At 52.4% G+C, this 27,378-nt stretch overlaps 9 protein-coding genes across 9 annotated transcripts; 3 read left to right on the plus strand and 6 right to left on the minus strand.

Moving 5' to 3' along the window:
* Positions 1-242: 242 nt before the first annotated feature.
* On the minus strand, positions 243-1,624 carry A1O3_09301 (uncharacterized protein; the record flags this gene model as incomplete). The annotated part of the gene is made up of 4 exons (XM_007739395.1): positions 243-750; positions 807-1,370; positions 1,430-1,517; positions 1,570-1,624. The coding sequence occupies 4 exons, from the start codon at positions 1,622-1,624 to the stop codon at positions 243-245; spliced, it is 1,215 nt and encodes a 404-aa protein (XP_007737585.1).
* A 4,254-nt stretch (positions 1,625-5,878) lies between these two features.
* On the plus strand, positions 5,879-6,673 carry A1O3_09302 (uncharacterized protein; the record flags this gene model as incomplete). The annotated part of the gene is made up of 1 exon (XM_007739396.1): positions 5,879-6,673. One exon carries the CDS (start codon positions 5,879-5,881, stop codon positions 6,671-6,673), a length of 795 nt encoding a protein of 264 aa, XP_007737586.1.
* A 1,048-nt stretch (positions 6,674-7,721) lies between these two features.
* A1O3_09303 (uncharacterized protein) lies at positions 7,722-9,278 on the plus strand (the record flags this gene model as incomplete). Its single annotated transcript, XM_007739397.1, has 1 exon — positions 7,722-9,278. One exon carries the CDS (start codon positions 7,722-7,724, stop codon positions 9,276-9,278), a length of 1,557 nt encoding a protein of 518 aa, XP_007737587.1.
* Positions 9,279-10,819: 1,541 nt separating this feature from the next.
* A1O3_09304 (uncharacterized protein) lies at positions 10,820-12,212 on the minus strand (the record flags this gene model as incomplete). Its single annotated transcript, XM_007739398.1, has 2 exons — positions 10,820-12,019; positions 12,066-12,212. 2 exons carry the CDS (start codon positions 12,210-12,212, stop codon positions 10,820-10,822), a joined length of 1,347 nt encoding a protein of 448 aa, XP_007737588.1.
* A 1,406-nt stretch (positions 12,213-13,618) lies between these two features.
* On the minus strand, positions 13,619-14,805 carry A1O3_09305 (uncharacterized protein; the record flags this gene model as incomplete). Its single annotated transcript, XM_007739399.1, has 5 exons — positions 13,619-13,704; positions 13,754-14,012; positions 14,072-14,223; positions 14,475-14,711; positions 14,763-14,805. The coding sequence occupies 5 exons, from the start codon at positions 14,803-14,805 to the stop codon at positions 13,619-13,621; spliced, it is 777 nt and encodes a 258-aa protein (XP_007737589.1).
* Positions 14,806-15,064: 259 nt separating this feature from the next.
* Positions 15,065-16,559, minus strand: A1O3_09306 (uncharacterized protein; the record flags this gene model as incomplete). Its single annotated transcript, XM_007739400.1, has 4 exons — positions 15,065-15,116; positions 15,168-15,361; positions 15,414-16,192; positions 16,241-16,559. 4 exons carry the CDS (start codon positions 16,557-16,559, stop codon positions 15,065-15,067), a joined length of 1,344 nt encoding a protein of 447 aa, XP_007737590.1.
* A 1,373-nt stretch (positions 16,560-17,932) lies between these two features.
* A1O3_09307 (uncharacterized protein) lies at positions 17,933-18,796 on the minus strand (the record flags this gene model as incomplete). Its single annotated transcript, XM_007739401.1, has 1 exon — positions 17,933-18,796. One exon carries the CDS (start codon positions 18,794-18,796, stop codon positions 17,933-17,935), a length of 864 nt encoding a protein of 287 aa, XP_007737591.1.
* Positions 18,797-20,392: 1,596 nt separating this feature from the next.
* A1O3_09308 (choline-sulfatase) lies at positions 20,393-22,161 on the plus strand (the record flags this gene model as incomplete). Its single annotated transcript, XM_007739402.1, has 2 exons — positions 20,393-21,332; positions 21,392-22,161. The coding sequence occupies 2 exons, from the start codon at positions 20,393-20,395 to the stop codon at positions 22,159-22,161; spliced, it is 1,710 nt and encodes a 569-aa protein (XP_007737592.1).
* A 2,720-nt stretch (positions 22,162-24,881) lies between these two features.
* Positions 24,882-27,339, minus strand: A1O3_09309 (dolichyl-phosphate-mannose-protein mannosyltransferase; the record flags this gene model as incomplete). Its single annotated transcript, XM_007739403.1, has 3 exons — positions 24,882-25,333; positions 25,395-27,039; positions 27,094-27,339. 3 exons carry the CDS (start codon positions 27,337-27,339, stop codon positions 24,882-24,884), a joined length of 2,343 nt encoding a protein of 780 aa, XP_007737593.1.
* Positions 27,340-27,378: the final 39 nt, after the last annotated feature.

Consider the following 27,378-nt stretch of genomic DNA (forward strand, 5'->3'; position numbering starts at 1 on the left):
CACAAGGCGGCGTGTTCGTCAAGGTGCAGGATTCAATGCAACATGTCCATAGTCCCTCTAATCCTATAGAATACATCAAGGCTAGACTCAAGACTTTTTCTCACCAACCTGCCCATGCACATAATTTTATCATTCTCATTTACTCATCGCTGTCATGGCCAAAACACAGGCATCCAGCGTCGAAATTCCGAAACAATCATGGACTGAAACGCCTCCCGGGTCCCGCCAGGCGCGTCTCTGCCTCATGAGTACATCTCGTCAATCTCCGCCGTATAGTCGGTCTCAAGTTGGTCATAAGTCTCTGGTTTCGTTGCGAAGATGCTTGATAGAGCGTCACGGAGTTCAAAGTCCTCCATCACCGCCCCAAATCCGTAGCATCTAACTTTGGTTTTTATGGCCTCGATCATCCCCACCACATCTTCTCTTGTGAGAGTAGTATAGTTGCGGTGGCCTTTGAGGGATTGCAAAGCCATGATGGGGGTCACCTGCCCACTCGGAATGGCGCTTCCTCTTAGCGTCTGACTCAAATTGAGTAAGTTGTTCAAGATCTGCACTGATTCGGCATCCGGCACTTTGTGGTCATAGGTGGGAACCAGCCCGGCGTTTTGAGCAGGAACATGTTCAATGTGGCTTGGAGGCGGGCATGATGCCATCAACGCATGTCCGGAGAAGAGTGCTTCTTCGTTATCCGGCGACTCAAATGACCTTCGCACGAGGTATTCTTCGTGGTCGCGACAAGTTTGCTCTAGTCTACAGTTGGTCAGTCTCTCGGGGCTCTTCCCATGATAGCGACAGCGGATTCTCACTTTAAAATGAAGTCTATGCCTAATTGTGGTTCTCGCTCAAAGATTCCCGCCCCGGGTGAAGGCAGATCTGATATCCCTCCAGATTCCTGTTTGATAGGGGCAAGTTCTTGTACATCGGGTCCGAGGGGAGACTGACTGTGGTGAGTTGTACCAGGAGAGTGTCCTGAGACACTCATGGCGCCACCGTTGAGGTAAGTTCGGGGTGAATACCCTGTAGTCGAGGTCGATGTTCCTGGCATGACTTGCTGATATCCAAGGGCGCGGCCACCCATCGAGAGTGGACTTAAAGTGCTCAGAGATGGCGGGCTTACTGAAGCTTCTTCTCTTTTCGGCCTCATCGCAATCACGGCCTTGCGGTTTTCGAGTTCGTTCTCAAAGGCGATTCCTCGACTGGCAAGGATCTCTCTCAGTGCCAGAATCTCTCGTTGCTGGTCGTCGATGATCAGCTTTTGCTGTTGAATGGTGGCATGTCGTGTATTTTGGTCGTGAACGAACGTTTCTCTCAGGCGCGAAAGTTCCAGCTCAAGGGCCTTAATGTAGTTCTCCTTCCTTTCACGATGCGTTCTGGAGGTCACAGTTTCATTAGTGGACGCAACACCTGTGAGGAGGACGCTCTATTTAACCTTTGAGCTTGTCGATTGAGTTCTTGCCTTCGAGTCTGGGCAGGTTTACTGTCTGGCTTGGGGCCTCGTCGCTTTGCGGGCTGTCCATCTAGTACGGTTGAGCTTCCTGTGATGCATGTATCGACAACACAGTCGCATACCTCTGGTCATCTTCTTCTGCATCGCCCCAAACCCCTTTAAGAAACCCACGCCCATCATGTGTGGGCTTCTTGTCTCACCGGAGTTTCCATTATCTACGGCATTACCCGTCAGTCACCGGCTTTTTCAATTGTGCAACTCGACGCACAGAAGCCTCATTGTGCCATTTGCGCCTTCCCAGGATCCAGACCATGATTACAGCGGATCTCTCAGGGGAGGGTGTTCATCGGCTTGATTCAAGGCCAGAGAGAAAGGGCGGGCAGGACAGAAAGGACTCACGAAAAGCGGCGCCTGTCGCGTAGTCTTGTCCTGTCCAGGATGGATCCATGTCCGGTCGAGGTTGTTGCATGTTGAGATGTCAATGAGGCGTCGTTGGGAACTCAAATGGTACGTCGAGTGTGTGAAGCAAATCGCTTTGTGAACAACCCTTCAGCGACCGAGTGGAAATTGCGGGTGTATAGCTCGCGGGGTGAGGAACCCCGGCGCCTCCTCCACCTGGGATGGATTTATTACCGAACAGGATTCGGCAAAGGATGATCCGCACAGATCGGATATGAGAAGTGTCAGATGAAGAGTACGCGCAATCGTTAATGCCGGATGCAAGAGGCGCAGAGGTCGAATTGGGAAATGTGGCAGTTAGCTTGCTGTTCTGAAACAGGCCATGAAACAGACTGGTGGTGTTGAATTTGAGGTTGGTACAGCGAGATTCTGGAGGCTTCGTCAATGGGGGACGTGCGCAACTCAATATTTGAGAGCGGGACAAAACTGCTGATCGTGGTAGGTCAGGATGTGCAACAAGAACGTCGCAGAAGCGTTGGGCAGACCTATGGGGAAGCCGAAGAAGGACCGGATAGCGGTGCTCCGTCAAATCGCTGACAGGACGTGTTCGAAAAGAAAATGAATGGTATGGTGGTCTGAGATTTATGAGTGTGGTGTTATGTGTAGACTGCTATGTTCGACAGGAGCAGTCACAGTGTCCCCTCCTCTTCATTGCTTGTTGCTACTGCTGCAGCTCTGACAACTTGCGACAATTCGTCCGGATGATGGGGGGACTGGGAGAGCGTAGGTACTGTACGCAGCCCGGAGACTTTGGATGATGCTTGCTGACCGAGGGACGCACCAATAGCGAGAGGATTTGCAAAGCAGCAGGTGAGCAGGGTAAATGGTCCAAGAAGAGGTAGCTGGTGCTCAGTGCGCCGGCTAACGCTTGTAGGTTGCAGAGCGGTCAGCAAGCAGCCAGCCGGGGGTTTCTCAAGGTGGCAACGAGGAACGATTGGCGGGGGACGTCTTGGTGCTAGCTAAATGATAAGCAAGGGTTGTACATGGGAAAACCAAGACACCCGTCGTACCTGTGCCACTCTGGGATACTATAGCTATGAGAAAATTCGCAGACAAGACTCAAGAGACATGGCCAGCATAAAGTTGTCGCTCAATACACCAACAGAGTATTCTCGCGAGGTGACGAGAAGCGGTCGTGCCGGCGAGAGATGGCGGCGGGGGCGGGATGTTAAGAAAGGTACTCCGTACAGAAGAGGAGAGTCGCAGTGGTGAGGTCGGGGAAGAATGAGATGGTTGGGTGCCTGAGCCTGCCCGCACTCGCTTCAAGTTGGGCCAGAACGCGTGCATCCCGCCTGCGGCCAGGATTGCCCTTGGTGCCCTCGTCTTTGTTGTCGATCGCAGTTTGCTCAGCGGTCGGACCAGTGCAGTGTTACTAATATTAAGTTCAACTGTCAACTTACCAGGCACTCCATACCCCGTACTCCTTTGTCGCAACGTTGCTTTCGTGCTTAGGGTAGACACCTAGGTGCAGTAGGTGCAGTAAGGTAGGTGCCCGAAGCACGTCTCGGGAGGGAAGGGCTCGAGCGCCCCGCGGTCCATCCCTACCGGCAACAGCATGACATTCGACTGCCAGCTTCATTCTCCTCTGATCCTGATCTTTGCCTTTGACCCTTTGGACATCGGTACGTCACATCCTTACCCTGGATCTGCACTGAGAAGGCCTCTTTTCCCAGTGTCTAACAGGTGTTTTGCAGCGACCACTCCGCAACCGGTCTCTGGACGGTCGTCACCAAGCTCCTGCTTCTCTTCGGTACCAGCCTCATCCTTCCTTTGTCCTGCTTGGTACCCACTGCCTTGTGTTCCACATATCATCCCTGTTCGCCCTTTTTGACGTAATAAGCGCTCGGGGACACTCCTCCGACGACCAAGGAGGGGAGGGGAGATCGGCTTCGTTATTTCCAACCACGAGGCATAGTCTGACCTGCGCCTCGTGCAGCTGATCGACATCACGTCTTCCATGCTCCAACGGTGCCGCTACTCGCAGAACAGCAGCTGGACTGGGCCCGATTTCTGGGTCTCGAGACCAAGAGCCATGGTTATCCCTCGGCTTGGCGGTTGGGACATGTACTGGGAGGAGCTCGATCCCGCCTTCGACATCCTATAGAGTATCAACATGGCCAACGTAACTTTCCTGTTCACTATAACCTCTCACCGCTCTTCAGCAACGGCGAAACAGTCCTGTACACCGCTTAGAGGCTCTCGAGATCAAGCAGGGGCACACGGTCTATGATCAGCCTGGCCCAGGGTAGTGCACAACGTTCGCCCAAACGGCATGGCGGCCATGGTCAAAGTCTGGGGAGGCTTGGGCTGTTTCGAGGCTGTCCATGAGCTGTCCATAGTTATGCAACCAGGTCTGATCATGAAAGGCCTGAATAGTCGGCAGAGTTTCTTCTAGAGGAGGCTCTCTTGGTATAGATTCTTCAGTCTGAGTGGAATGGGCCCTATAGACCAAAAGTTATGATAGAAAACTCATATGTCTCGCATGACTGGGAGAACAAAGATAGAGACTGCTCAAGCATGGCTGATCAAGAATTCTTGGGAGAGGCGAAGGATGGGATGGGACTGGATCTCACAGAAGACTTGGTTGTTCTTGTGGTAGAGGCACGTAGGCCAGTCAAGGTTATCCTAGTAGAAGTTATAACCCCGGCATCCACGAGAAGAAAGACAGCTGTGCCCCCTACTAAGGCTGTAGGACATGCGGCATCAAGGATGCCTTATAGCGAAGATGCTCGACCAGCTGCATGAGCCGTGCGTTGTGGAAAGGCTCTTTCGCCCAGATAGCATGCCCGACAATGACATTATTGGCTAGACATGCAAGCGCCTAAGCGGTGGCAGGCAGCCACCAGGCCATCAGGCTCGATTGGGACGAGTATTTGGAATTGAATTGTATGTGTATGGAGGACGCCTATCTTGATGGCCATCCCGGGCGGGCCTGCTAAAGATTAGGCGGCAGACGGGAGCTTAGGGGCCTGGGAGGCTAAGGGGCGACAGGCTTAGGAGGCTCCCGAGGCTAAACTACAGTATGACCATGCCCTAACGCTGGTCTAGATTTGTGTAACTGCGATAGATGACTTCCCGTGCCTGCGGCCTGAACCCCTCGGCTACGGCTCTAAGGCCTCAACTGTTGCTAGGAGTGCCACACCTCACACTTGACATCACCTGCTGACGCCTCGTTGCATTCACAAGACAGAATGGCGCGACCTTGACTTCACCGCCATGGACGCGTCTCAATATGAATTACTGGTCCATATCACCGCGTGCAGCACCGCCAGAGACGACAAGCGCTACACCTCAATTGCGCAATCCATCCTAGATTTTCGTCCAGCAACCCTGACCAAACTGTCAGGCCCTGAGTTCGATCCTCTTGCTGGCCGAGGCACGGTCGCGCAAGACACCCCCAGGTTGGTCTCCATGGTCTTGATGCGCAGTTCTCAGCTACTCCTGAGGAGTGGTGACGCTCAGTACTGCTTCTGCAGCCAGGTTCAATCGGACCCTCTGCCTTCCCACGACTTACATTTTCACAGAAGAGTCTCTCCATTTGAAGCTACGGACTTTCCTCGTCCAAAGACCGCTCCTGAAAGATGCTCTACCGACGCGGCACACACTTACTTTTCTGCAATGGCAAGTTGCGGGCGACGTTCCCGTTCTAAATCATCATCTTTAAGTGACTCGTTGGCTATTTCTTCGAGCTGTTATCCCGCAGGCAAACATCGGCACAGCTGCCTCAGTCGACATGAGATGTACAGACGGAACAATGGCTCTTTTTCAGAGTCATGTCAAGGGACTTTTGACGAGAGGTCGAGGGGACAAAGACGACGGTTGGAAGGGGAGAGAGACAACGACCACGACAGCCCTTCGCATGATCTACAAGAGACAACTTTTTCATCCCTTCAGCGTCAAGGTCTTCCCAGATCGAGGTCGTCCCCGCTCGAATCTCGCCTCAGACGGTGCCCTGGCTCCCCTTCATCCACAATGTCTCCTTCTCAGCCTTTGCGACTTGACAAGCTCACACCACGGCCGCAACCGCATGAATCCGCCGGTTCACCTGGTCGCGCATTTGTGGACTTGACCACGCCCGAACACCCTCGTCAAGGTTTTGAGCAGTCCCAATTACACCCGCCAGTGAGCTTGTATCTCCCACAATCTGCTCACCAGCCTGCAGCTGTCATCAAACAACTCGCCGACAATGTGTGTGGCCCAAATCCCAAAGGAGGACAGTCGAGGTTCACAACACACCTTACGAAGACTCTTGAAAAAGTCTCGACCAGGGTACCGCTTTCTAAGTATTTTCGACCCGCCCATGTTGCTCGAGATGTGGGAGTGCTGGAACGAGGCTACTGGCAGTTCTTTGTGCGAATCGGAGACAGAAAATACAGACAGTTGTCTGGAAGACAAATGATCAGTCCGCTGTGGACGGAGAAGGACTTTGACCAATTTTGGCAAGGAATCAGTAAGTTCATCCAGCAAGGCAAAGCCGGATGGGGAACACGGCTTGTAAAGGAATCAAGAGGTGGCAACGAATGGAGGATCAGGCTATTCACGTGGGCGGAACTTCTCGGACCTATCTGGGTGATTCTTTGGATCCTGTCGAACAAGTTGACCCAAGGCGTCTCTATGCAGTGGATTGCAGGTGACGGATCGGTGGTTGTCCAGATGGCAGGTGGGCAAAGCCGGCGGCGGAGATCAAGAGTGTGGATGAGGCGAGGGCCGAAGGGAGAAGGCGGAGCATGGGGATGGGGATTGCAGGGTTTAATCAAGAATACTTGACTGAATGACGAGAAGTCTGGACAATAATGTACTCCGTACTCCGTACCGAGCAGCAGTTCGGTATATTGATGTGACATGTAACATCGTACCAACGGCATAGTCACGGCACCATCTCGAGGATAGTCCAGCGCGGTGCTGGAGGGGTTGGTACATACAGTACGGAGGACAGGAGTTGCCAGACCGAGGCTTGGAGTAAGTGGCTTAAGGCTTCCGGGCCACCGAACAGGGTTGTAAGGTCCGTCCTTTACTGTATCCGCACTCCGTACGATGGATGCCTCAGGAACCTGAGCCGTAGCCGTTGCGGTTGCGGTTGCGGTGCCAGTGTGCAGTTCAAGTTGATGCCGGGCCGTTAGGCGGGTACCAGGTGATGGAGCACCTCATCTCAGCACTACTGACACTTTGACCAGCCTTGTCCTGACAGGCACCTTGGACTCGGGCCTGTTGCCGTCCCTGCGCCTGCGCCTGCGCCTGCGCATCAGTATTTGCTCGTGCATCAATTTCACATGTGAAAGAATCTCGCCCTCAACCCGCGCACCATTTCTTCCTCAATCACCACCCCTCTATGAGCCAGGTCGAGCGTGGTTCATCAACTGTGATCCATTCACTCTCTTCATCTTCCCTGCGCCGTGTTCATCAAGCCCTTCATTTGCAGCCGGGCGCCCTGCATTCGACAGCTCGCCCGCTTCTTCCCCAGACAGCCGTCCCAACAGATCTACATCCCCGAGATTGTAGTCAGATCGACCTCATCTGACCTTGACCACCTCCAGTGCGGATCTTTCCTTGTCCTTCACTGCTTGGGCGCCTTCTCCCTACCTCCGTCTACGTCTACGTCTACCGATTACCGATTATCCCAGGATTTTTCTGCATATTCACCGTCAAGATCCCGATCTACCCAGGAACCCAGCTGCTGAACACAAGAGGTGAATACAAGAGGTGAACACAGTTGAACACCGCCCCTTGTCGCTGGCTTGACTTCAGAGTCGAGGCTGCTCCAGGGCAGTCCCGGAGACCTGGTGGTTGAGCTTGTTTAATGTTGGCAACTCAGAGAATGTCGTCCCATGGCGGACAGCAGAACTTTCCATTCGGCTGTATGGCGCACACGTCCGATCCCTTTGTCGTAGACCCCGTTACTTACAACTATTGCGCAGATCAACAGGAGAATATCCATGGGCTTGGACTCCCGGAGTTCATTCACCCCGGCCCTCCCCCAGGCCAGCCTTTACTGAACGCCCACGAAAACCGAGACCTGGACAACTTTTTCCAAGACTTTGACCAGAATGCCGCCGCCAACAAGAACATCGCCCAGTCTCAATTCAATATTGTTGCTGGATCTGACCAGTACTATGGCATGCCACCCATGTTTGTAGGCTCTGACACCAGCCTCGGTCCCCGATATGTCGTGGATACGCATCAGCTTCAGGGAGCTGGTCTCTCGTATGGTCATGGAATAGCCGGGCAGCATATGAATGTGAACGCAGTCAAGCAGCCGAATACACTTGCCAGTGGCATGCCCCCAGGCGTCTATCATGACACAGCCTTCCCCGACCCTCTCATTACCCAACTGCAGACGGCTGCCTCGATGCAGCCTGCCTTTGGCCCTGGTTGGCAACACTCCTTCGCACCCCACGGTAGCATGGACATGCCTCAATTGCAAGGTCGACAAGCCATGGCTTTTGGCACTGACTCTCGTTTTCAGCCCACCGGATACGCCGCGCCAAACAATCCTCTGGATCCCGACATTCCCCAAGCAATGCAAACACATCCCATGGATTGGTTCGAATCCGCCAGCGCGAGTACCACGCAACCCAATACACGGCCGAATACACAGCCTTCCAGCCCCAATTGGTCCAAGAAGAGAACATTTGAGGATTTCCAGGGAGACCAGAATCCAAGGAATGGCTTCGTTCAAGGCAACATCCAGCAGATCGGATTCGCGCAAGCCTCTCCACCCAAACCCAATCCCAGAAGAAAACCGAGTGCTGTTGTCAAATACGAACAAGGACCATCGTCCCAGCCGCCGACTCCTTTACCCAATAGCAAACCGCATACACCGCTCGATAGAGAAGTGCGGGCCGTGGATGAGGTTGGCAATCATGAACAAGATGCCGAGGCAGAAGCTGAGGATGACGATGCCGCTACAGAATCCGCCAGATCTCCTTCACCTGCACCCTGGCCTGCTCACAAAGCTCGCCCATCCCGCAATCCAAATCCTGCTCCCCCAAAGGGGACTCGCAAGAAAAGGGCCAGTACGACCTCGTCACCGGCCGTCAAATCGAAATCAAAAGCTCAGCGTACTTCTGGTGGCTCGCAGGTCGCCAATTCCATCAGAGTACCTCTTACACAAGAACAGAAGAAAGCCAATCACACGAGCTCGGAACAACGTCGTCGGGATGCCACTGCTCGTTCGTATGCCGAATTATATGATCTGGTTCCTGAACTAGACGTCCTGGGCAAACAGAGTACCATGAAAAAGCTTGAAGTCGTGGTAGCCAAGGTCCAACGTGTGAAGCAGCGAGTGGAAACATTAAGAGCGAGACTAGGCCTAGACCCAGTCTCAGGCAGATCTTTTGGTCCAAGTCCGTACACATTCTCTGCTGCACAGTGATGTCCAAGATTGGCAATGATGATAAATCTGGCACCGGGTCCAAGCACAAAGTCGAACTCGCCGCTCGCAAGTGGACAACAGGACATTTGATCAACGTTACATAATGTGGTGTCGGCAAACCACCACAGAGAACTGTCGCAACCAGCAGCCGAATAGAGGCGCTTTATATTCGTACGAACAGACGACAAAAGACGAAGAAGCAGTCACGAATTCTTCTTGATCTCTCTTTCCCCGTTCCCCTTTCTTCCTTTCAGAGACGCCCCGCTTCACATTGGCCCGACTCACGGACATGTCATTGGTGATGGTATTGGACATGGCTGGCCGTGAACACTTGGACTGGCTTGGCTATGTTGGGCTGGGCTGGGTTGGACTGGCTTGGCTGTGTTGGGCTGGGTTGGCTTGGATTCGGGTTGGCTGGTATCAAAGGGCAGGACAAAAAGCAACGGACCATAAGGATGACCCGGAGACGGAGCGGGCAGGATGAGTGAGTGCGAGTGCCTTCAATGGGCAAAGCCTCGGACCGCAATCTTCAAATTCGTCCCTCGAATTTGTCCCTTGTGTAATGGCTAAAAGTCCTCTCCCCTGGAAGGTCGGCGTCGGTGTCGGCGTCTGCGCAAGGCTTACAGGACAGGGACAGGAGGGTGGTGTGTTCTGAAGACGTACGTACGTCGGCGGTGAAGCGCCGTCAAGATCGGAGGGAACCAGGCAGCGGTCGCCAGTCACCAGTCACCGTCACCATGATGGATGGGTTCCTGGTTCTGGGCGCCGGGTGTCTGGTGTCTGGTGCTTTACGAGGCCACGACATGACACGACATGCCGTGAATAATGAACGTCGTACGCCGAGATGAGATGAGATGAGATGACGTGAATTGACAATGGGATCTTGATAATCTACGCAGATTCTGTCTTTTATCTTTTGTCTTTTGTCTTTTGTCTTCGGTCTTCTGTCTTGTGCTTTCTGTCTGCGGGCGCCTCAATCCCCCACCCCACCCCATCTCATCTTCATCTTTATCTCCGTGGTGTCACCAGTCACTACATACATAGCCAGTGTCGCGCCTCGTGCCCAGCCAACTGCTCATCTCCCGGCCAGGTCACCCGGCCAGGGCACGGTCAGGTCAGAGGATGGGAAAATATTCATTCAGCCAGAGATGAAGATGGCTTTTTTCTGTCTTTCTGTTTCTCTGTTCCTCTGTCCTGGCCCCAGCTACCAGGTACCTTACTAAGGCATGTAGTGAGTTCCGGCAAATAGAAGCTAGGCAAATGCAGCCGGTGGGTTTGATTTGGTTTGGCCTGGTTTGGTTAATAATCTTTGCGTCGCATCGTGTTGAAATTACCTGCTCTTTCTAATCTCAAGCGTCTGTGCCTGGCATGAAGCGATTTCACTTGCCTCTCACACCTGCAGGCGTGAGGAATCACCGGCTCGTATGGTCCATTAGGGAAGAACGACCACCAATGCCCCTACCACCGGAAATAGTACCACTACCATTGGCCGCCGTGGCAAGGCACAGCATGGCAGGGTGGTCAAGTAGTATGGCACGATTCTAAAACTCCCATCCGAGACTCCGCGACCGCTCCCGCAACAAATTCGAGAGAAGATGGCCATCTCCAGAGCCAGTGGTAGTGGCGGGACAGCCAGTGGTTGACAGAGCGCCGTCAGCATCCAGAATATCAGCAATCTCAATAGCCCTTCTGGCCCAGAAGTGCGGCTGCAAAGCGTCGCTCGTATCGCCTGAGGAAATGTTGGGTCTGCGAGCCGTCAGCCCACTTTCCCCTTCCACTTCTCCTTCTCCTTCTCCTTCTCCTTCTCCTTCTCCTTCTCCCTGGGAAGAAACAAACAGGTCGATGCAAAGATTGAATAACGTCGTGGCGAGCCATTCGAGTTCATCAGCTGGATAGCCATGCCGACTGGCTTGTATGTCAGAGCCGGAGCCGGAGCCTGACTCCGAGACTGAAGTCGTGTTTGACCGCGCCAGTGTCAACGCTTGCTCCGTGATCATTTTCAGTGTCTCCAAGTTATTCAAATCTTCCAACTTCGAGTCTGGCTTGGATGAGGTTGGAGGTGCGCCACGCCGATCTAGAATGACTTGGGCTACGCATCGGATCCAGCGTGACGCTTGTGGAATGTCGTATTCAGGTTGATTTCGAAGTCCTTGGATGAGTTTCGCCAGAAGCTTGGTCGCGGTGGAGACGGCGAGGCGAGGCGTAGTCTTAGCTCCCTCTCCCTCTCCCTGGTCTTGCAATTCAGGGATCGTGGAGGCAGACAAAATCAGGTCTGCCAGAATTGAATAAGTTCTGTAGTCTGGCCGCAGCTGTATGGCTTGGTCGACAACCTGGATGAGCGACGATTCGTTCATACACCGACCGGGTTCCGTTTCGATAGATACGAGGAACAAGGCGGCTTCGAAATTTAGAGGCGCCAGGCCGATCAGTTTCTCGCCCATCTTCTCGACTTCCTCTGCAGTCGTCTCGGAGGGGCACGGGGACGACCGCAATGCAGTGAATCGTTCATACAGTTGTGAAGATTTGTCGAGCACCTGTCTATACAACATCCTCTCGATCTCTGTCGACGATGGCTGCGCCGTGTCGGAATAAGACGACCTTGGGAGATCCTCGGCTGTCCAAGACGGCGAGAAAGATCTCGCCTTGGTAGAGTACAAGACGGCTTGGATGTAGAGAGCATTCCCTTCGCGAATGATCTTTGCAAGCTTCTCCTCTTCCGCCGCATCTGGGGGGTATGGGATCTAGCGGAGTCAACACCTTGTACAGCGGAGTGTCTCTTAGACTCACTTGACACGAATAGAACAACAAATCGATGATGTATCTTGCTGGCCACGAATTGACATGTCGTACTGCCACGGAGTAGCTAGTCTGTTCAAACCATTGGTACTCTTTCAACGAGAGTGCCGTATCTTCTCCGTTGCTGGCCTCCTGCATTTTGACGAGCAACAAGGCTACGGCAGTCAGTCAATACCGCCACAGCGATGGCTCTGGACGCACCAGATTTGAATACCCCGCATAGCCTCAAGAGGTACTCATCAAGTGGCTCAGTCTCTTCAGAAATTGCCGAGAGGAGAAGACGCGCAATGGACCTAAGATATGATTGTTATTGTAAAGTAATCAGCCATACACGCATACACGTTGACTTGCCTGAGCAGCGACCAACCATCCACTTCTCCAGGTAGGTCGTCTCTGTATTTGTCGAAAAGTCGTTGCATATGTTGGGCTGCTTGGCCTCTGCTACCGTGTTGCATTGCTTCAGATATGGCAGCGAACAGAAATCGGTTCTTGTCCTCCGGTATGGCTGCAAGCGAGTTCAATGCAGATCGTGCTAGGCCAAACATCATCTCAGGACCCTTGATCATCTGAAGCGGTGTTCTTACCACCTGTCTCATCCTGACATCGAAGCGCCAGACTGTACCGAAGATACCGGCTTAACGGATGGTGTACTCTGCTGGGTGCCATGGTGTCGAATATATTCGTAGCAGCTCGCATGTTGGAGAGCTCCATATAGCACTTGATCATCTTCCTGTGAGACGTAAATGCTTGTGTCCAAAAAGGAAAAACATTTCTTACCGTTCTACTATTCCAATGTTTTGGTCTCCTCCATTTTGGAAAATGCTGTGCAATGCAGCTTGACACCACTGTACCGCATCTTCTTTCCTTCCGTCGTCGTAGCACTGCTCAATCTGCTTCCAAAGAAGCTGACCGATTAGCAAGCCTTCTACCGCACCACATTACCAAGACTTACAACGTGGGCGGCACGCGCTCCCTCCTGGCTAAGTGTCTTGTTCCATGCTTGCTGTATTGTGTCAAATGCGGAACAGATGTCAGAAGGTATTATGGAGGCATCGTAGGAAGAGGTGGTCATCATCCAAGTCAACGTAAGGACGGTACTCTCAGTCCACTGGTCGTTTTCGTCTGGAATAAGTCTTGTGATGATGTATTTTTCCACGACTTTGGTGGCATGTGAGATGCTGCGACAGGTATTAGTCAGAGGTACAACAACTCCAAGCACGCCGCACCTCAAAGATTTCAACCTGTGGACGTAATGCAGGATCCTAGTACTGTTAACTGAGCCGGAGAGCTTCGAAAGGCCATGAACTACTTACAATTTGTGATTTGGATGGGTCATGTGGACAGATTGTACCATCTTCATAAGTTCTACATCTTTCAGAGAAGGTCCGAGGCCGATGAGTATCGGCAGATAACTCACCTGTATGGAATGTTTCGGCATCAGGGGCAGGGTCGCGCGAGAGTATCTCCAACTGGAGCAATATGACTGGAAGCTTCTGACCAAATTCCTGGCTGGGTAAGAACGTGTACAAACAAATTCCATTTTGTCAAGTGAGTACTTCGCGCAAGACCAGGAGTGTTCTGTGTGCCTCATCGTCGGTTTCGGGTCCATCTTGTAAAAGAAGTGCTCTGACTACCTAAAGCATGAGACGTGGGCAGCTGGACTAACACGCTATGCTTACCGTAAGTGTGCAGCAAGGTGAGTCTCAGGTCCTGTATATCGACATCCGTAGTTTCGGCGTTCTTAAAGCTGCACACTGTGCAAGCCCTCTTCAACCATTTCGCAGCACGACTGCCATGCTTGCGGGTAACCTGATCATCGCCGATCTCGTAGCAGAGGTCAATTAGCTGAACCGTCCGATCCGAATTGAGGTTTGCCTGAAGTGGCTCGATTTGGGCATAAAAGTGCTCAGCCAAATCAAGGCGATCCTGCTTCCAAGCCTACCTACAGTTAGTCTGCTGTTTTGCTTTTGGGGCATATTCTGCATGTTATCACAAACCAGTGCCACTCGCAACAACAAATACTGCTCTTTCAGATCGTCGACGACATAGCCATTGTTCCGGACTGCTCCTTGCGGCGCCCATGACATGCTCTCTTGTTTGGAGGCAATCTGTTCCACAATCCTAGCCGCAGTCTCAAGTCGGCCAGTGGCTGTAGGATCCATCAGCAGAATGCATGGTGCTTTTATCGAGATATTTCACCTAAGCACCCTCTTGCCGCTTTCAGAGCACATTGGAAAAGCCGGGGTTCACCTAGAATGAATGAGCCAAAGCGCATGCGGTTGGCTCGATATCTCTAGGACCTTTACGCCTGGAGCTTGCTGCGCTCTCGAGAAGAAGATAAGAGAGCGCCCGGACTGCAGCCAGTTGTCAGACAATGCAAAAATGCGTCCATCCGCATACCCTCAGCCAGGTGTGCAGAATACTGCAGGGTCCCAGTCTTCGTGACCAGCTTGCAGCAAGTGTTCCAGATTGCGGCGCCTTTCCGGTCGAACTCCAATCGTTGATTCGGGCTGAGCTCTTTTCGTGGGAGAGGTAAGGCTCGTATGTAGAAGAGGACATCAGGGCATTCTTGAGAGGATGCATCTCCATCTGCATCTGCATCTTTGCTCAGACGTTCTTGAACATGCGCCACAAAGTCTGTCCTGGGTTAACATTGCATCTCGGAATCAGTGGCACCACACAGCATACCAAGCACAGACTGCGCCTTGCCTGCGGACGCTTCTGATGACATTGCGAAATGTGTCGAACGGGTGGAGGGACGGCGGATGGAGCGAGGGCAGTAAGTGGGAAGTGTACGGGTAGGTATAGTGGAAAACCACGTGATTGCAAAAGTTGATGCCTGCGGACATTTGACATTTGGCGCGTCCAGAGCAGTCACCATTATCCAGAGCGCCAGCCAGTACGAACAAAAAAGCGGAAGGACAGGCAACGCAGTTGGAACAAGGTCTAATTCTCATATCTCTTCATACAGATGTCATTTATGCTGGCTGTCAATGCTTGCCAGGGTTTATGGGCAGAAAATTCCCCACGATCAACGATGGTCTGCACCTGTTAGGCTGACAGCGACGACATGATGAGATGGGCGAGACTCACATGTTATAATTGTCCCGGCGGATGGTGAATGAGAAGCAACATGGAATCTCGGCGTCCGAGTCTGCCTTCGGACTCCGCAACGTACAACTAGTCAGCATTGCTTTCTGTTGCTGGTCGAAGCAGATGGCGCAAAACTTCTCCCAGTAGCTGACCAGCTGATCTTCGACAATGATTTCGTGAATGGCAAGTTTGCCCTATAAAAAAGGGTCAGTCACACAGGGAGTCGGTTCAAGAAGAGCCACTCACGTCACGAAGCGATTCGATGGGGACCTGAATCAGCTCTGCCATTTCTTTGTTGGCCCGAAATATCTCGCCCGTTCTTCTCCAGCAGCATGCTGGTATTGCCATGCTGGCAAAGATTCTGTCATACTCCATCAGACTTCTCTCGAACCACATCTCCACGAGCACGAGCTCAATGTCGGTTAAGCTCTGCATCCGCTCTCGGAACTTGGGCCGGAACTGGTCCAACTGCATCAGGATCTTGTGGCGTGATGATTGTTTCATATTCTTTTCCATGTATTTGTTGAGCCGAGCATAACCATTCACATAGTTGAATGGCCTCAGCATCCCGGCGTCGTACTTCGCCTTAAGCAGCTTGTTCATGCGTTCTTCTGGCGGTTCGGCGCCGGTAGGGTCTGCGGCCATCATATAGTACTTCTCTCGCGCTTTGTCCGAAATGGGCTTCACGCTGGACGGTCGAGAGATCATGGCGGCTTGAAGGGCATTGCTCTGGTTCGTGGTCAGTCCAGTGTGGCCGTTATCCTGGCTTATGTTGGATTCAATTCCAGAGGTCGGAAGAGAGGAAGCCGCCATCGCGTTCATGAAGGAGGGATCATTGAAGTGACCCTGAAACTCCTCTGTTGAATACATCCCCGTCTCTTCGAAAAGGCTAGTGCTAAGAAAGTCGTTCAGTAAGTTATATTCATCCGTGACCTCGTTGGCGTTGAACAAGTAGTTGGGATGGAAAGCATGTATATCATGGAAGCGATTCTGCGCGCCAATCCAAGGGTCATTAAATCCATAATCTGCACACCGTCAGGTTGAGTAGCTGGCAGACTTCGATGTACACCTACGACCTTGACCATTGCCATTGATCCCTGCAGTTGGAGCTGCTGGGACTTGATTAGAGACGGACATGGTGTCATTCGTGGGCGGTCTCAGGCCCATATTGTCATCTTGCAGGAGTGTGTGGCCAGCATTGTCCATCATCGTAGGTCCTGGCAAGGTCTGCACCGTGGCAGAGTCATCTCGCGGGGGAGATTGTTCCTCTCCTGTGGCGTCTGAGTCGGCCTTGGTCTTCTTGTGGTATCCGTGCCCTTCTCTTGGCTCATCATGGCACAGGTGTCCGATGTTTCTCTTAATGCAGCGTTGACAAGGTCGATCCTGAGACATGGCCCCACGGCGAGGGTCGCATTAGCCAAAGTACCCTCTGAAGGGGTGACAGAATCCTCGTCATGGAGAAGGGAGAAGTCGTACCGAATCGCAGGTCATATGCTGTGTATCCCAGACGAACCATCGGTTAGCCTATCATGTCCCTCCCTGCGCACTCAAATCTCGGTGTCGCTAGTCACGGAAGTGAATCTGACTCACCGAACGACGGCAGTAAACACATGCTAAAGGCCAGTGGTCAATCAAGGCTGCAGCCGGGGACCATATGAGAAGGAGGACGAACCATGATTCACCTTGCGCTTCTTCTTTGGCTGCTCTGTCGGCGAAGCTTGATTTGGTTTGCGCGGAGTAGAGGGAGAGATGGCTTCACTTGACACCGAAGTCCGATTCCCTGTGTCCCTGCTCGTCCCATTGCCTGCATAATCAGGCCCATCTTGGAGATCTGACATTGGCCGACAGATTGCGAATCAGACTATGGTTTGCAGCTGGGAGAGGAAACTCTGCGCGGTGTCGGCCCTCTTAGCAGGATCGCATGGACTCATTGCCTGTCAGACTGTACACGAAGATAAGAGACTGCAGGTCTATGTGGCATGGAACAATAACGGTAACGGTGGTGAAGGACAAGGTCTCTGAGCAGGACCACCAAGTAACGTGCTAGTAGGTCTAGGTGACTTTAATAATATGTGACCTCGGCGCCGCATGTACGGAGACGGATACTGTAGAAAGAAAGGCCTAAGCCGGGGTCACAGAGGCGCAAGATGAGACCCCGCGCAAGCGCAGAGAAAACGGAAAACGGAAAAACGGAGCTGGGACCCTAAGATACCCTACCTAGGTAGGCTTATTAGTCAGCCAAAGTACCATCATAATTAATTGGCCCGGCCGTCAAACCACGTGACTAATTTTGGCCTGCCTCGGCGCCCCAAACCAGAAACATTCCTCCGGCCGTGCCCCGAGACTGAGACCGTATTCTACTTTGACCATGCAATTGTGTACCATGTATCCGCACAGTCGAGCGGCTACAGCCGGCATGTTTCTTCGTACGCAAGCCCTCCACGACATGGGTTAACATGACCTGGCGTCCTTTGTGCATGTAGTGATGACATAGGAACCATGAGTACCACGGCCCTGTTTCTTCCTCTAGATGCGCCTCCGAACTTTCGCAGCTGGGCGCTACAATTTGCTTTCTAATACAGCCTATCCATCTGTGATATCCCATTTATCCCTCCGCACGTGTGATGTGGTACAAATTTGAAGGTGAGCGCTGAAAAATAAGCCACTAGCAAGTCAGCTCGTCGGCCGCCATCGAGTCCGCCCATCGAGACAGCTTAAGCGACGAGGGGAACACTCCGCAGCAAACGATGATGCACCTCTCCTTTTCAGACATTGATGCTGGGTCGTAGTCTCTTCCTGCCTCTGGTGCCGCCGGGTGTGCCGTGGTCTTCACGCTCTCTCGCCCTCTTTTCCCGCTGGTCCAATACTAGACTCAGGACATCAAAGCCGAACTGCGGGTACTCCAAACACATGGCCTTGAACTCTGCCTCGGCTTCGTGGCGCAAGACATGCGACCGTGTCGCCCAGAATGCGGCGACGGGTTTGCGAATATTGACGTCCTCGGGCGGGATGTTGCCATATACAAATCTGGCATATGCAATCTCGCCGACGGCGCTGGAGTTGATAAGGTGGATCTTCGAGTGCGCTAGAGTCTTGAGGACCGGCATGCCTAGTTTCCCTGCCAAAGTGTACACGCGCGCATGTTTCAACAGCCGATCACCCGTGTCGTCGATGGCGGGAACAGAGGAATCGCTTTCGAGGGTATCGTTCGAGAGGCGTCGCGGGAAATACTCCCCAGTGTATTGGTATTGCAGGAAGCAGACGACGGCATCCAGATGCTCATCGTGGAGATCTATGCGAAGGTCGTCGTCGTTGAAGGTTGACAGCTTTTCTTTGAGGAACGGCGATTGCTCGAGAATAGCCTTGTGCGCCGTCAATATCGTCTCTTTGTCGCCTGCGCCAACAACAAGCTGTACAATCGGCGACTTCAGGTATTCGAGGAAAATGGTTTGAGGATTTTGGGTTGTTGGAGAAGAGGAGCCGTTGGCATCCAGATTTTCGTTGCCCTCGCCCTCTCCTGCGCCCTCTGGGGTTTCTTCTTCCACCTCGTGCTCTTCTGGGGCCGTGCCCATCACAACGTCGCCCTCGCCAGAGTCGGCGATCTGTAGGCTCTCTTCGAAGTCGGCCATGATGGTTGGAGTTCAATGCGACGAGACATTAGACTGCAACTCGTGGAGAACGGTGATCTCGGACCCTTCTGCGTCAGAAAAAGCCAAATAGACAATAGACAATACGTGGAACACTGAACACCGTAGACCGTAAATGAATGGATTATGGACGGAGTACAAATGAATGGATGCAGAGATGCGACTGGTTGAGCGCAGTGGTTCAGCTTGACGCTGGACACAGCTCCAATGCGGAGGATCAGGCTGCGGGCTGGGAGTCTTGGCAAACGCTGAGGTCTTCAAGTTGGTTATAGCGTCAAACCAACTTCAACTGGGACCAACTGATTAATTATTAAATTCCTCCATACGGAGTACTTTGAGTCTGTCTCGACATATAGAAGCACGGAGGTTGCATTGCACGAGGCTATCATCACAGATACCTAGAGGCTTACTATTGTCGTCAGCATCGGGAGGACTGGCATGCCTCCAGCATATTACTGTAGTATCCACGAGCCTCCAATGATTGATCGACAATCATTACGACTAAATACCTAGGTACAGCTTGAGTGGCAGGGTAGACGAGGAGATGCCGTTGATTGGGGGCCTTCTGCGTGTGCCTCACCCCCGCCTTGCAGCCTTGTACTCCGTGCCAGGGGAAATACCTAATTATCCGTACGGATACATTGAATTGGCTGTCTACTAAATTAGTACACAGCAGTTTGACGAGAGTGAGGGAGGTTTGGCGACACAAGGGATTCGCTAGGCCCTAGAGGGGAGAGCTCGAGAAGGGTTGCTCCAATCGTGGTCGGCTACTCAGGCCCTTAGGCCCCTAAGCCCGGTTGATGTGTTTGACAGGCACCTAACAGGGGTCAGGAGAAGCCTGGCACGGACCTAGTCACAGGCGAGAAGGGCTCCCCTAAGGCTCAGGGCCCGAAGGAGTCCGGCAGGGCCAAGGCTCCGGGATCGATTGTTCTCACCGCCTACGCTGTTCGACTATCCCGATTGTGGCAAACTATGGCGTGCTCCCCCCAGAAAATGTTGCCATCAGTTGAAAAGTCCCATCTTGCTGCGAATGCGCCGAATGGAACAAACGCATAAGGTCGCATCGGCTCCTCTTCGTCGTCATCCCTTTGCTTGTCGTTGTGTCGCCGCAATTAATCTTGCCACCAGGCGGAAAGGAAAGAAAGAGATGGAGATGAGGCCAGACACGCGAGGCAGAGGCATGCGTGCTCAGGCGCAGGGCCCTTTGACCGCCCGCCAGAGTCGCACTGCTCATTCGCATGCCACGTCCCCACATACGCTCATACCAGGAGCAGTAATCTTTCCTCTGTCTCTGCTGCTCGTTTTCTGCCCGCTCTACGCTGTTGCCGCCGCGGCTTACCACACAATCCCACTGGAAGACCACTTGGAGCTCCGTGACTTTCCTTGTCTTCGTCTTATATATCCCTCCTTGCTCTCTCACTTCTCTGTCTGTTCAATTCCTCCCAAGAGCATCTAGCATCCCCAGCAAACCTGCTCCAGCGCCATATTCAACGCGTACACACACCACACACACGCTCTCTCTCACACTCACACACACTCACACACACACATACGCACCACGTAGCAAACAACCTCGAGATGGGCTCCTACAATCCATTCCCGGCCTCTCCGCCAATCTCACCTCCCAATGGCTTCAATGGTGCTGACGGCTACTCGACTCCTCTGTTCCCTGCAAAACCAAACATCCTCTTTATCATGGCTGACCAACTGGCCGCTCCTCTGTTGAAGATGCATAACCCTAAGTCTCAGATCAAGACACCGAATCTTGACACACTGGCTGAACGGTCCGTCGTCTTCGACTCGGCCTACTGCAATTCACCCCTCTGCGCCCCTTCTCGCATGTGCCTGATCAGCGGCCAACTCCCCTCCAAGATCGGCTCCTACGACAATGCCTGCTCCATCCCTTCCGAGACACCCACGTACGCCCATTACCTGCGAGCAGCAGGCTATGAGACTACTTTGGCGGGCAAGATGCACTTTATTGGAGACCAGTTGCACGGGTATGAAAACCGATTGACTGCGGACATATATCCCGGCGACTATGGCTGGGCGGTAAACTGGGATGACCCTGACCGCAGACTGGAATGGTACCACAACAGTAGCTCTATCCTGCAGGCAGGGCCTTGTGTGCGTACCAATCAGCTCGATTATGATGAGGAGGTGCTGTACAAGTCCAAGCAGTATTTGTATGATTATGCACGTCAGGCGCCTGGAAAGCGGCCATTTGCCCTGACCGTATCTTTCACCCACCCTCATGACCCTTATGCAATTGAGGAGAAGTATTGGGATCTGTACGAGGGCGTCGATATCGACCTCCCCAACGTCAACATCAAACCAGAAGAGCAGGATCCTCACAGCAAGCGTCTCAGGCGCGTCTGCGAATTGGAAGGCCACAACTTCACCGACGAGCAAATCAAGCGGGCTCGGCGTGCATACTACGGCGCGGTGAGCTACGTGGACGACTGCATTGGTCAATTGCTTGACGTGATCAAGAAGTGCGGATTGGATGATGACACAAGTAAGTTTTGACCCCTGACAGCAACCCCGCGTCGAGCCTGTCGACTGACACCACACCAGTCGTCATGTTCTCCGGTGACCATGGAGACATGTTGGGCGAGCGAGGGCTGTGGTACAAGATGTCGTATTTCGAGAATTCGGTTCGAGTGCCTATGCTCATCAGCCACCCGAGCCAATTCACTCCTCACCGCGTACCCCAGAATGTGTCGACCCTGGATCTGATGCCCACCCTCGTGGATCTCATCGGATCCCAGCTCGTGCCGGGATTGCCGATGGACGGCCAATCGTTGTTGCCTCATTTGTACGGGGGCAGTGGTGGCCACGACACCGTCTTCGCCGAGTACATGGGTGAAGGGACCGTGGCACCGTTGATGATGATCCGAAGAGGCGACTGGAAATACATCACATGTCCGATCGATCCACCCCAGCTGTTCAACTTACGTACAGACCCACTGGAAGAGGTCAACCTGGCGACCAGTGAAGATGCTGCAACTCAAGCTGTTTTCAAGGCGTTCGAAGAGGAGGCCAACAAGAAATGGGACTTTAAGAAGATCACGCAAGATGTCGTTACGTGCCAGCGTCAACGCCGCTTGGTCTGGTCCGCTTTGACCAAGGGCCGCTTCGAAAGCTGGGACTGGAAAGGTCACGAGGACGGCCGTACCAAATATATACGGTCCCAAACTCCGCTGGATGAACTTGAGCGACGAGCCCGATACCCGATGCACAGCAATGTTCCAGCCCACATCACGGTCAACAACAAAGCCGAGGTGGTGTGCCTACAGCCCAAAAGACTGACTGAAATTGCGAGTGATGCCGTCCATTACCGCTGAACCAAGCCGACCTTGCCTGGACATGTTTTCAACGACGAATGAATCTTTCCTGATTGAACCTACTTCGGGGACAGTCATTGTTTCTTGTTTCCAGGGACAGTCATTGTTTCTTATTTCCAGGCACAGTCATTGGTTTCTTGTTTCTTGGGAGGAGTCATTCTACTCTGCTGAGCGTGGCGCTGGGAGTTGTGAGAGTTTTGGCTTTGTTCCCGGAAGCCTTCTCCATAGATGCTGCGCGGCTTTGGCCACGCGTAATGTTCATGTATGCAATTGCATAGAGTTCAGTTTCTGGTTGGATCTCAACGGGCATGCATATGCGACTGTCATTGACATGGACATTGATTCTTGGATGCATATGCGCTTGTCATTGACGTGGACATTGATTCTTGGATTGGATCTGGGTCTGGGCTTTCTGGAGTTTCTATTACGTCTCCAAGTCACACTGGCTGTTCCTTGGTTTCCTTGGGGTTTCCTTTGCGTGAGTTTGGGCAGAAATAGCGGGACTTGGCCAAAATGGGAAGCAGTGGAAATGTATATCTAGGAACTGATGCTAGGTAGGGATTACTGAGTACAAGACGGCCAAAAATGAAAATGAAAATGAAAATGAAAAGCCATGCATGACTTGTTTGCCTAAGGTACCTAGGTAGGTATAGAACAGAGTACATACATACCATCAGGTAGGTATATTGTGCACTCATCTCATATATTTGTGCTGTATCCTACATTGTGCACTCATATATCTGTGCTGGACCCGACATACGGATTAGGAGTACATGCAGGTGTCATGAAGATGTGACCCTACCTATACCTATCTTACCTGGTCCCTATACGCCTATCTGCCGCATGGGTCTGTCATCTATCGAGGTACTAGGTTGTCTTCCCTTGCCTTGTCTTGCCGTGGCTTGCCTTGTCTTGGTTTACCCTGCCTGCATGAGTATGAGTATGCATACCTTACCTGATGTTAGATGGATAGGTAAGGAGGTATGCAGGTATGCAGGTAGGTACGTAGTACAGACCGTCCCTCCCTCCCACACTGCTGTCAAGTCAAGCCAAGTCAAGTCAAGCCAAGTCAAGTCAAGTTCGGGTGTCGGGACAATCGATGCTGGGGTTGGAGTTGGGTCTACGCCGAGTACCGTATATCCAGCATCCATCCACCATCCATGCAACATCCACCATTCCATCCAGCTGCACAGTTAGGTATGTAATTAATTACCCGTAATGTAATCTGCAAGGCAAGGCAAGGCAATGCAGGGCAGATGGTCTGGTCTGATCTGGTCTCCTCTAAGTTAGCCCTTATTAGCCCTTGCTTTAGCACCTCTCTCTGCTGATCACCGATCACTGTCCACCGTCCAGCGTCCAGCGTCCAGCGTCCACCTACCATCTCCCACCGTCCAGCGTCCACCGACTACCGACCACCTACCATCTCCCACCGTCCACCGACTGCCGGCCGAATGCCGACTTCAGACTTCAGACTTCCCACTCTGGACTGACTGACTGACTGACTAGACTAGCTCGTTGAAAACCTACCTGGCTGACTAAATGACTGACGGACTTGACTGACTGCCTATCTACCTACTTGACTACCTACCTAGTTGACTAACTGACTATCTACCTACCTTACCTGACCAGCTATCTACCTGACCACCTATCTACCTGACCACCTATCTACCTGACCACCTATCTACCTGACCACCTATCTACCTGACCACCTATCTACCTGACCACCTATCTACATACTTAGCTGACTACCTACCTATCTGTACGATACCGACTGCGACGAAGACAGCAAACAAGACAAGACTAAAGCTGAACTAAACTAAAGGCCTGGCCTAGCTCAGCTCTACGATGTATTCTTGATTCATGACATGATATCCATCCAGCTCGGACACGATGATGTGTTCGACAGATTAAACTACTGACTCTAGATACAGACGACAGCTACAGACTCCAGATACAGACTATAAAATACAGTCAACATATTAAGTACAGATACAGTGTCCTCCGTAAGGTTAATGTACATACAGAGTACAACTACAGACTACAGCTACAGAATACAGTCAACATATTAGGTACAGATACAGTGTCCTCCGTAGGTTAATGTACATACAACATAATAGATACTGCTCCGTACCAAATACTACGGACACATCTCAAGCTGATCCTCACACTAGACTCGAACCAGGCATGCAATCCATATCCTTGTGACGCCGTAATGATTTGGTTTTGGTACCGGCAGCTTCGGGTCCACGGGTGTTTATCAATTCTCTCCCAAGGCTCCTTAGGCCTGCCCAGTAGCTTGGTGCCTCTACCTGCATATCAACCACTTCCTTACCAGACTGCAGTAGTCCCAGTAATAGCGGTCGGAACAGAACCAGAGACCACGCGACTCAGCGGCATCCCGGCTCCAAAACCCGGCTCCAGCCTTACACAGTCAGGATCAAATGACCACCATTCCTACTCGGTTGCCTTTTCCTTGGGCCCTTTCGGCGTCCGCACCCTTCCGTCGCCTGTATCACGTCCAAAATCCCTCCAATGGTCATATCTTTTTCTGCCCGGCAGAATTGCTGTCGTTCCAGTGTTCGTTGACCTCTTCGGGAAACTGCCTCCGCGTTTCCCACTCAGCCGTATGCCCAAGTAGAACGCGCCTCATTTATAGTAGTAACCGACGCTGGAGTATGTATCACATGGCTCGGTGTGGATTGCTCCGCTCCAATGGGCCCTCATTTGGCAAAGTGCAGATCATACCCCAGCCACTTCCTGGCATTGACTTGGGCAGGGGTCAGACCTGGCCAGCCGTATGTAAGGGGGAAGAAGAAAATAAAGCCGTAAAGCACCACGGCCAGGATGACAATGGTGGCTGTCCAAGTGGCGACCAGACTTTGTCCCTTGAGACGGTCCGATGCGGTTTGGAACGTTCGTTTGGTCCTTTCCGAGAGCTTGCCACCAACCTTGTCCTTTTTGGCAGCTATCACCGAAGATGTCTGCTGGTCGATGACAGGATCGACGTTGAAAATGAATTCGACCAGAGCACCAGTAACCAGACAGGAAGCCAGGTGTGCGGGCAGATAATGATGTAAGAAGAGTTGACGTCCCATTAGATAAAATGGGAAGTAGTGTGCCGCCCAGCAGAGAAAAAAGAACCCCGTACTATTGTACAGACGGGACCGAGTGCCTGAGGAAGAGAACATGTCAGCAAATACCATTCGGGTCCTTTGTCGCGGCTCAGCACTTACGTCTATCGAGAGCATCGACTCCACGTCTCAAACCTAGTTGATCTGCCCCCACGATGCCCGCAAAGACAGCGAGGAGAGCGGAAGCAATCCAATATCCGATTGGGTTTCCCAGGAAATATATCTGTTGCTTGGTGCTCTCCTGAGTCCAGAAACTGACTCCTCGCAGCAGGAAAGGCCAATGGAAGGGTTGGGTGGCATATGGGTGGCTTGCCGTCAATGCATTGTTGTGGTAGAACATGGCTCGCTGGAGTTCAATGTATTTGATCAGGAAAGGCAGATGTTTCGGCTTTCTAACCTCCTTGATACGCCTTGGTGAATCTTCGGGAAGACTGGGAATGTCTTCCACATACCAAATGTTGCTTGATTGTTGAGCGTTTTTGTTGCCGTTGATTTCGGCTTGCTTGAACGCCCAGTCCGGAAGAGGTGTTGTGTGTGTCCACATGGCAACTTTGGATGGGTGGTGGATGAGCTTGAACTGCCCAGACATGGACCTGAATGGCACACCCTTCTTTCCCTGCTCCATTCGAATCTCGAACAATGTGTCGTTGTGACGCTCCCCGGCCGCAAGCTCCAGGGGTACAGTGGTAAATTCCTGGTTTGTAGGATGGTACGGGGACGCCACATCATGGGTCAAGAGTATAGTGTTGGTAACAAGGTGTCGAAGCTTGATGAGATCACCGTTCAGCACAGGCCTGTCAACACCACTTCCGTCGGGGATCGGATCGTTTGGCAGAATCTGCCATTGGTTGTTGGTGTCGTTGAAAGGATAGCCGGTAACTTGCTGCCCCTGGCTGGAGATGCGACCATCATCATACCGCAGAGGGTATTTGTCCGGATGGCTGTGGAGGTAAACTTTGGTCTCCTTGTGTCGCAAGGTAATGGTATCGTAATAGTGGACGTCAAGAGCGGCTTGATGCAGTAGGTTGTCGCTGAGGGTCTCCTGGAATTCTGGCGACATGAAATCGTCTCCGGGACCGGATCGGCTGAGGATGGCGAAATGGACCTGGAACCAGAACAAGTAGAAGAAAAACGGGATGATGATCAATCCCACGGCCCGGGCGACGAAATGTTTGCCAAATGTGATCAGATCCAACGCCCCTTCCCTGCGGTTGATGTCCAAGAGATCCCAGAGGTCGATGCAGACAGCACATCCGATGGTGACGAAGGTGAAAGTGCCCACGTACTTTGTGGAGATGACACAGCTCATACAGAAGCCGGTAAGCAAGAGCCACTTCCACCATTTTCTTCCAAATGGCTCGTGCCGCTGTTTGTAGAATCGGATATAACCAAGGACACTCAGGGACATGAAGAAGACCAGCGTGGCATCCAGCAGGATCAGACGGGTTTGCCCAACGTGAGAGTTGTCAAACAGAACCAATCCAGACGCCAGAACACAGGCCGGAAGTGAATAGCCTGATTCCCACATAATCAGGAAGACGACCACGACCGTGAGAGCACCTAGGAGCGCAGGAAGGGCTCGGAATGCGACGTATGGCACATTGTTGGTGATGTAGGATTCGCCAATATTGTCAAAGAGAAAGTGTCCGTCATAGCCGACGAGCCAGCCGACGAGGGCAAACAGAAGCTTTCCGAAAGGGGGGTGGACATCGAAGAAGTAGGTTCGTTGCAAGTAGTAGGATGCAAACTGCGGTCGCTGTCAGTTACATTGCTCTGGGACGATATTCAAGCACCAACATACCTTTCCAAAGTGAACCTCATCAAAGACTACTTCATTAGGGTGACTGATGCCGAAGAATCGAGTTGCAAATGCGAGAATTGTAACGATGCCCAGGGCCACTTTATAGTCCCACTCTTTGGGAGCTTTCCTCTGCACATCACTAAGATACGCGTCGACTGGGCTATCCTCGGGTTTGTCTCCGTTGACCAGCGGCTTGTTCTTTTCCTTCCCGACCCGTTGGCGGAGGGCAGAGTTGGGATTAGACATCGTGGGACGGCCGAGGGAGCAAGCGAGGGGAGGGAGGGG

Source organism: Capronia epimyces, assembly GCF_000585565.1.
Source record: "Capronia epimyces CBS 606.96 chromosome Unknown aczIQ-supercont1.9, whole genome shotgun sequence".
NCBI lineage: Eukaryota > Fungi > Ascomycota > Eurotiomycetes > Chaetothyriales > Herpotrichiellaceae > Capronia > Capronia epimyces.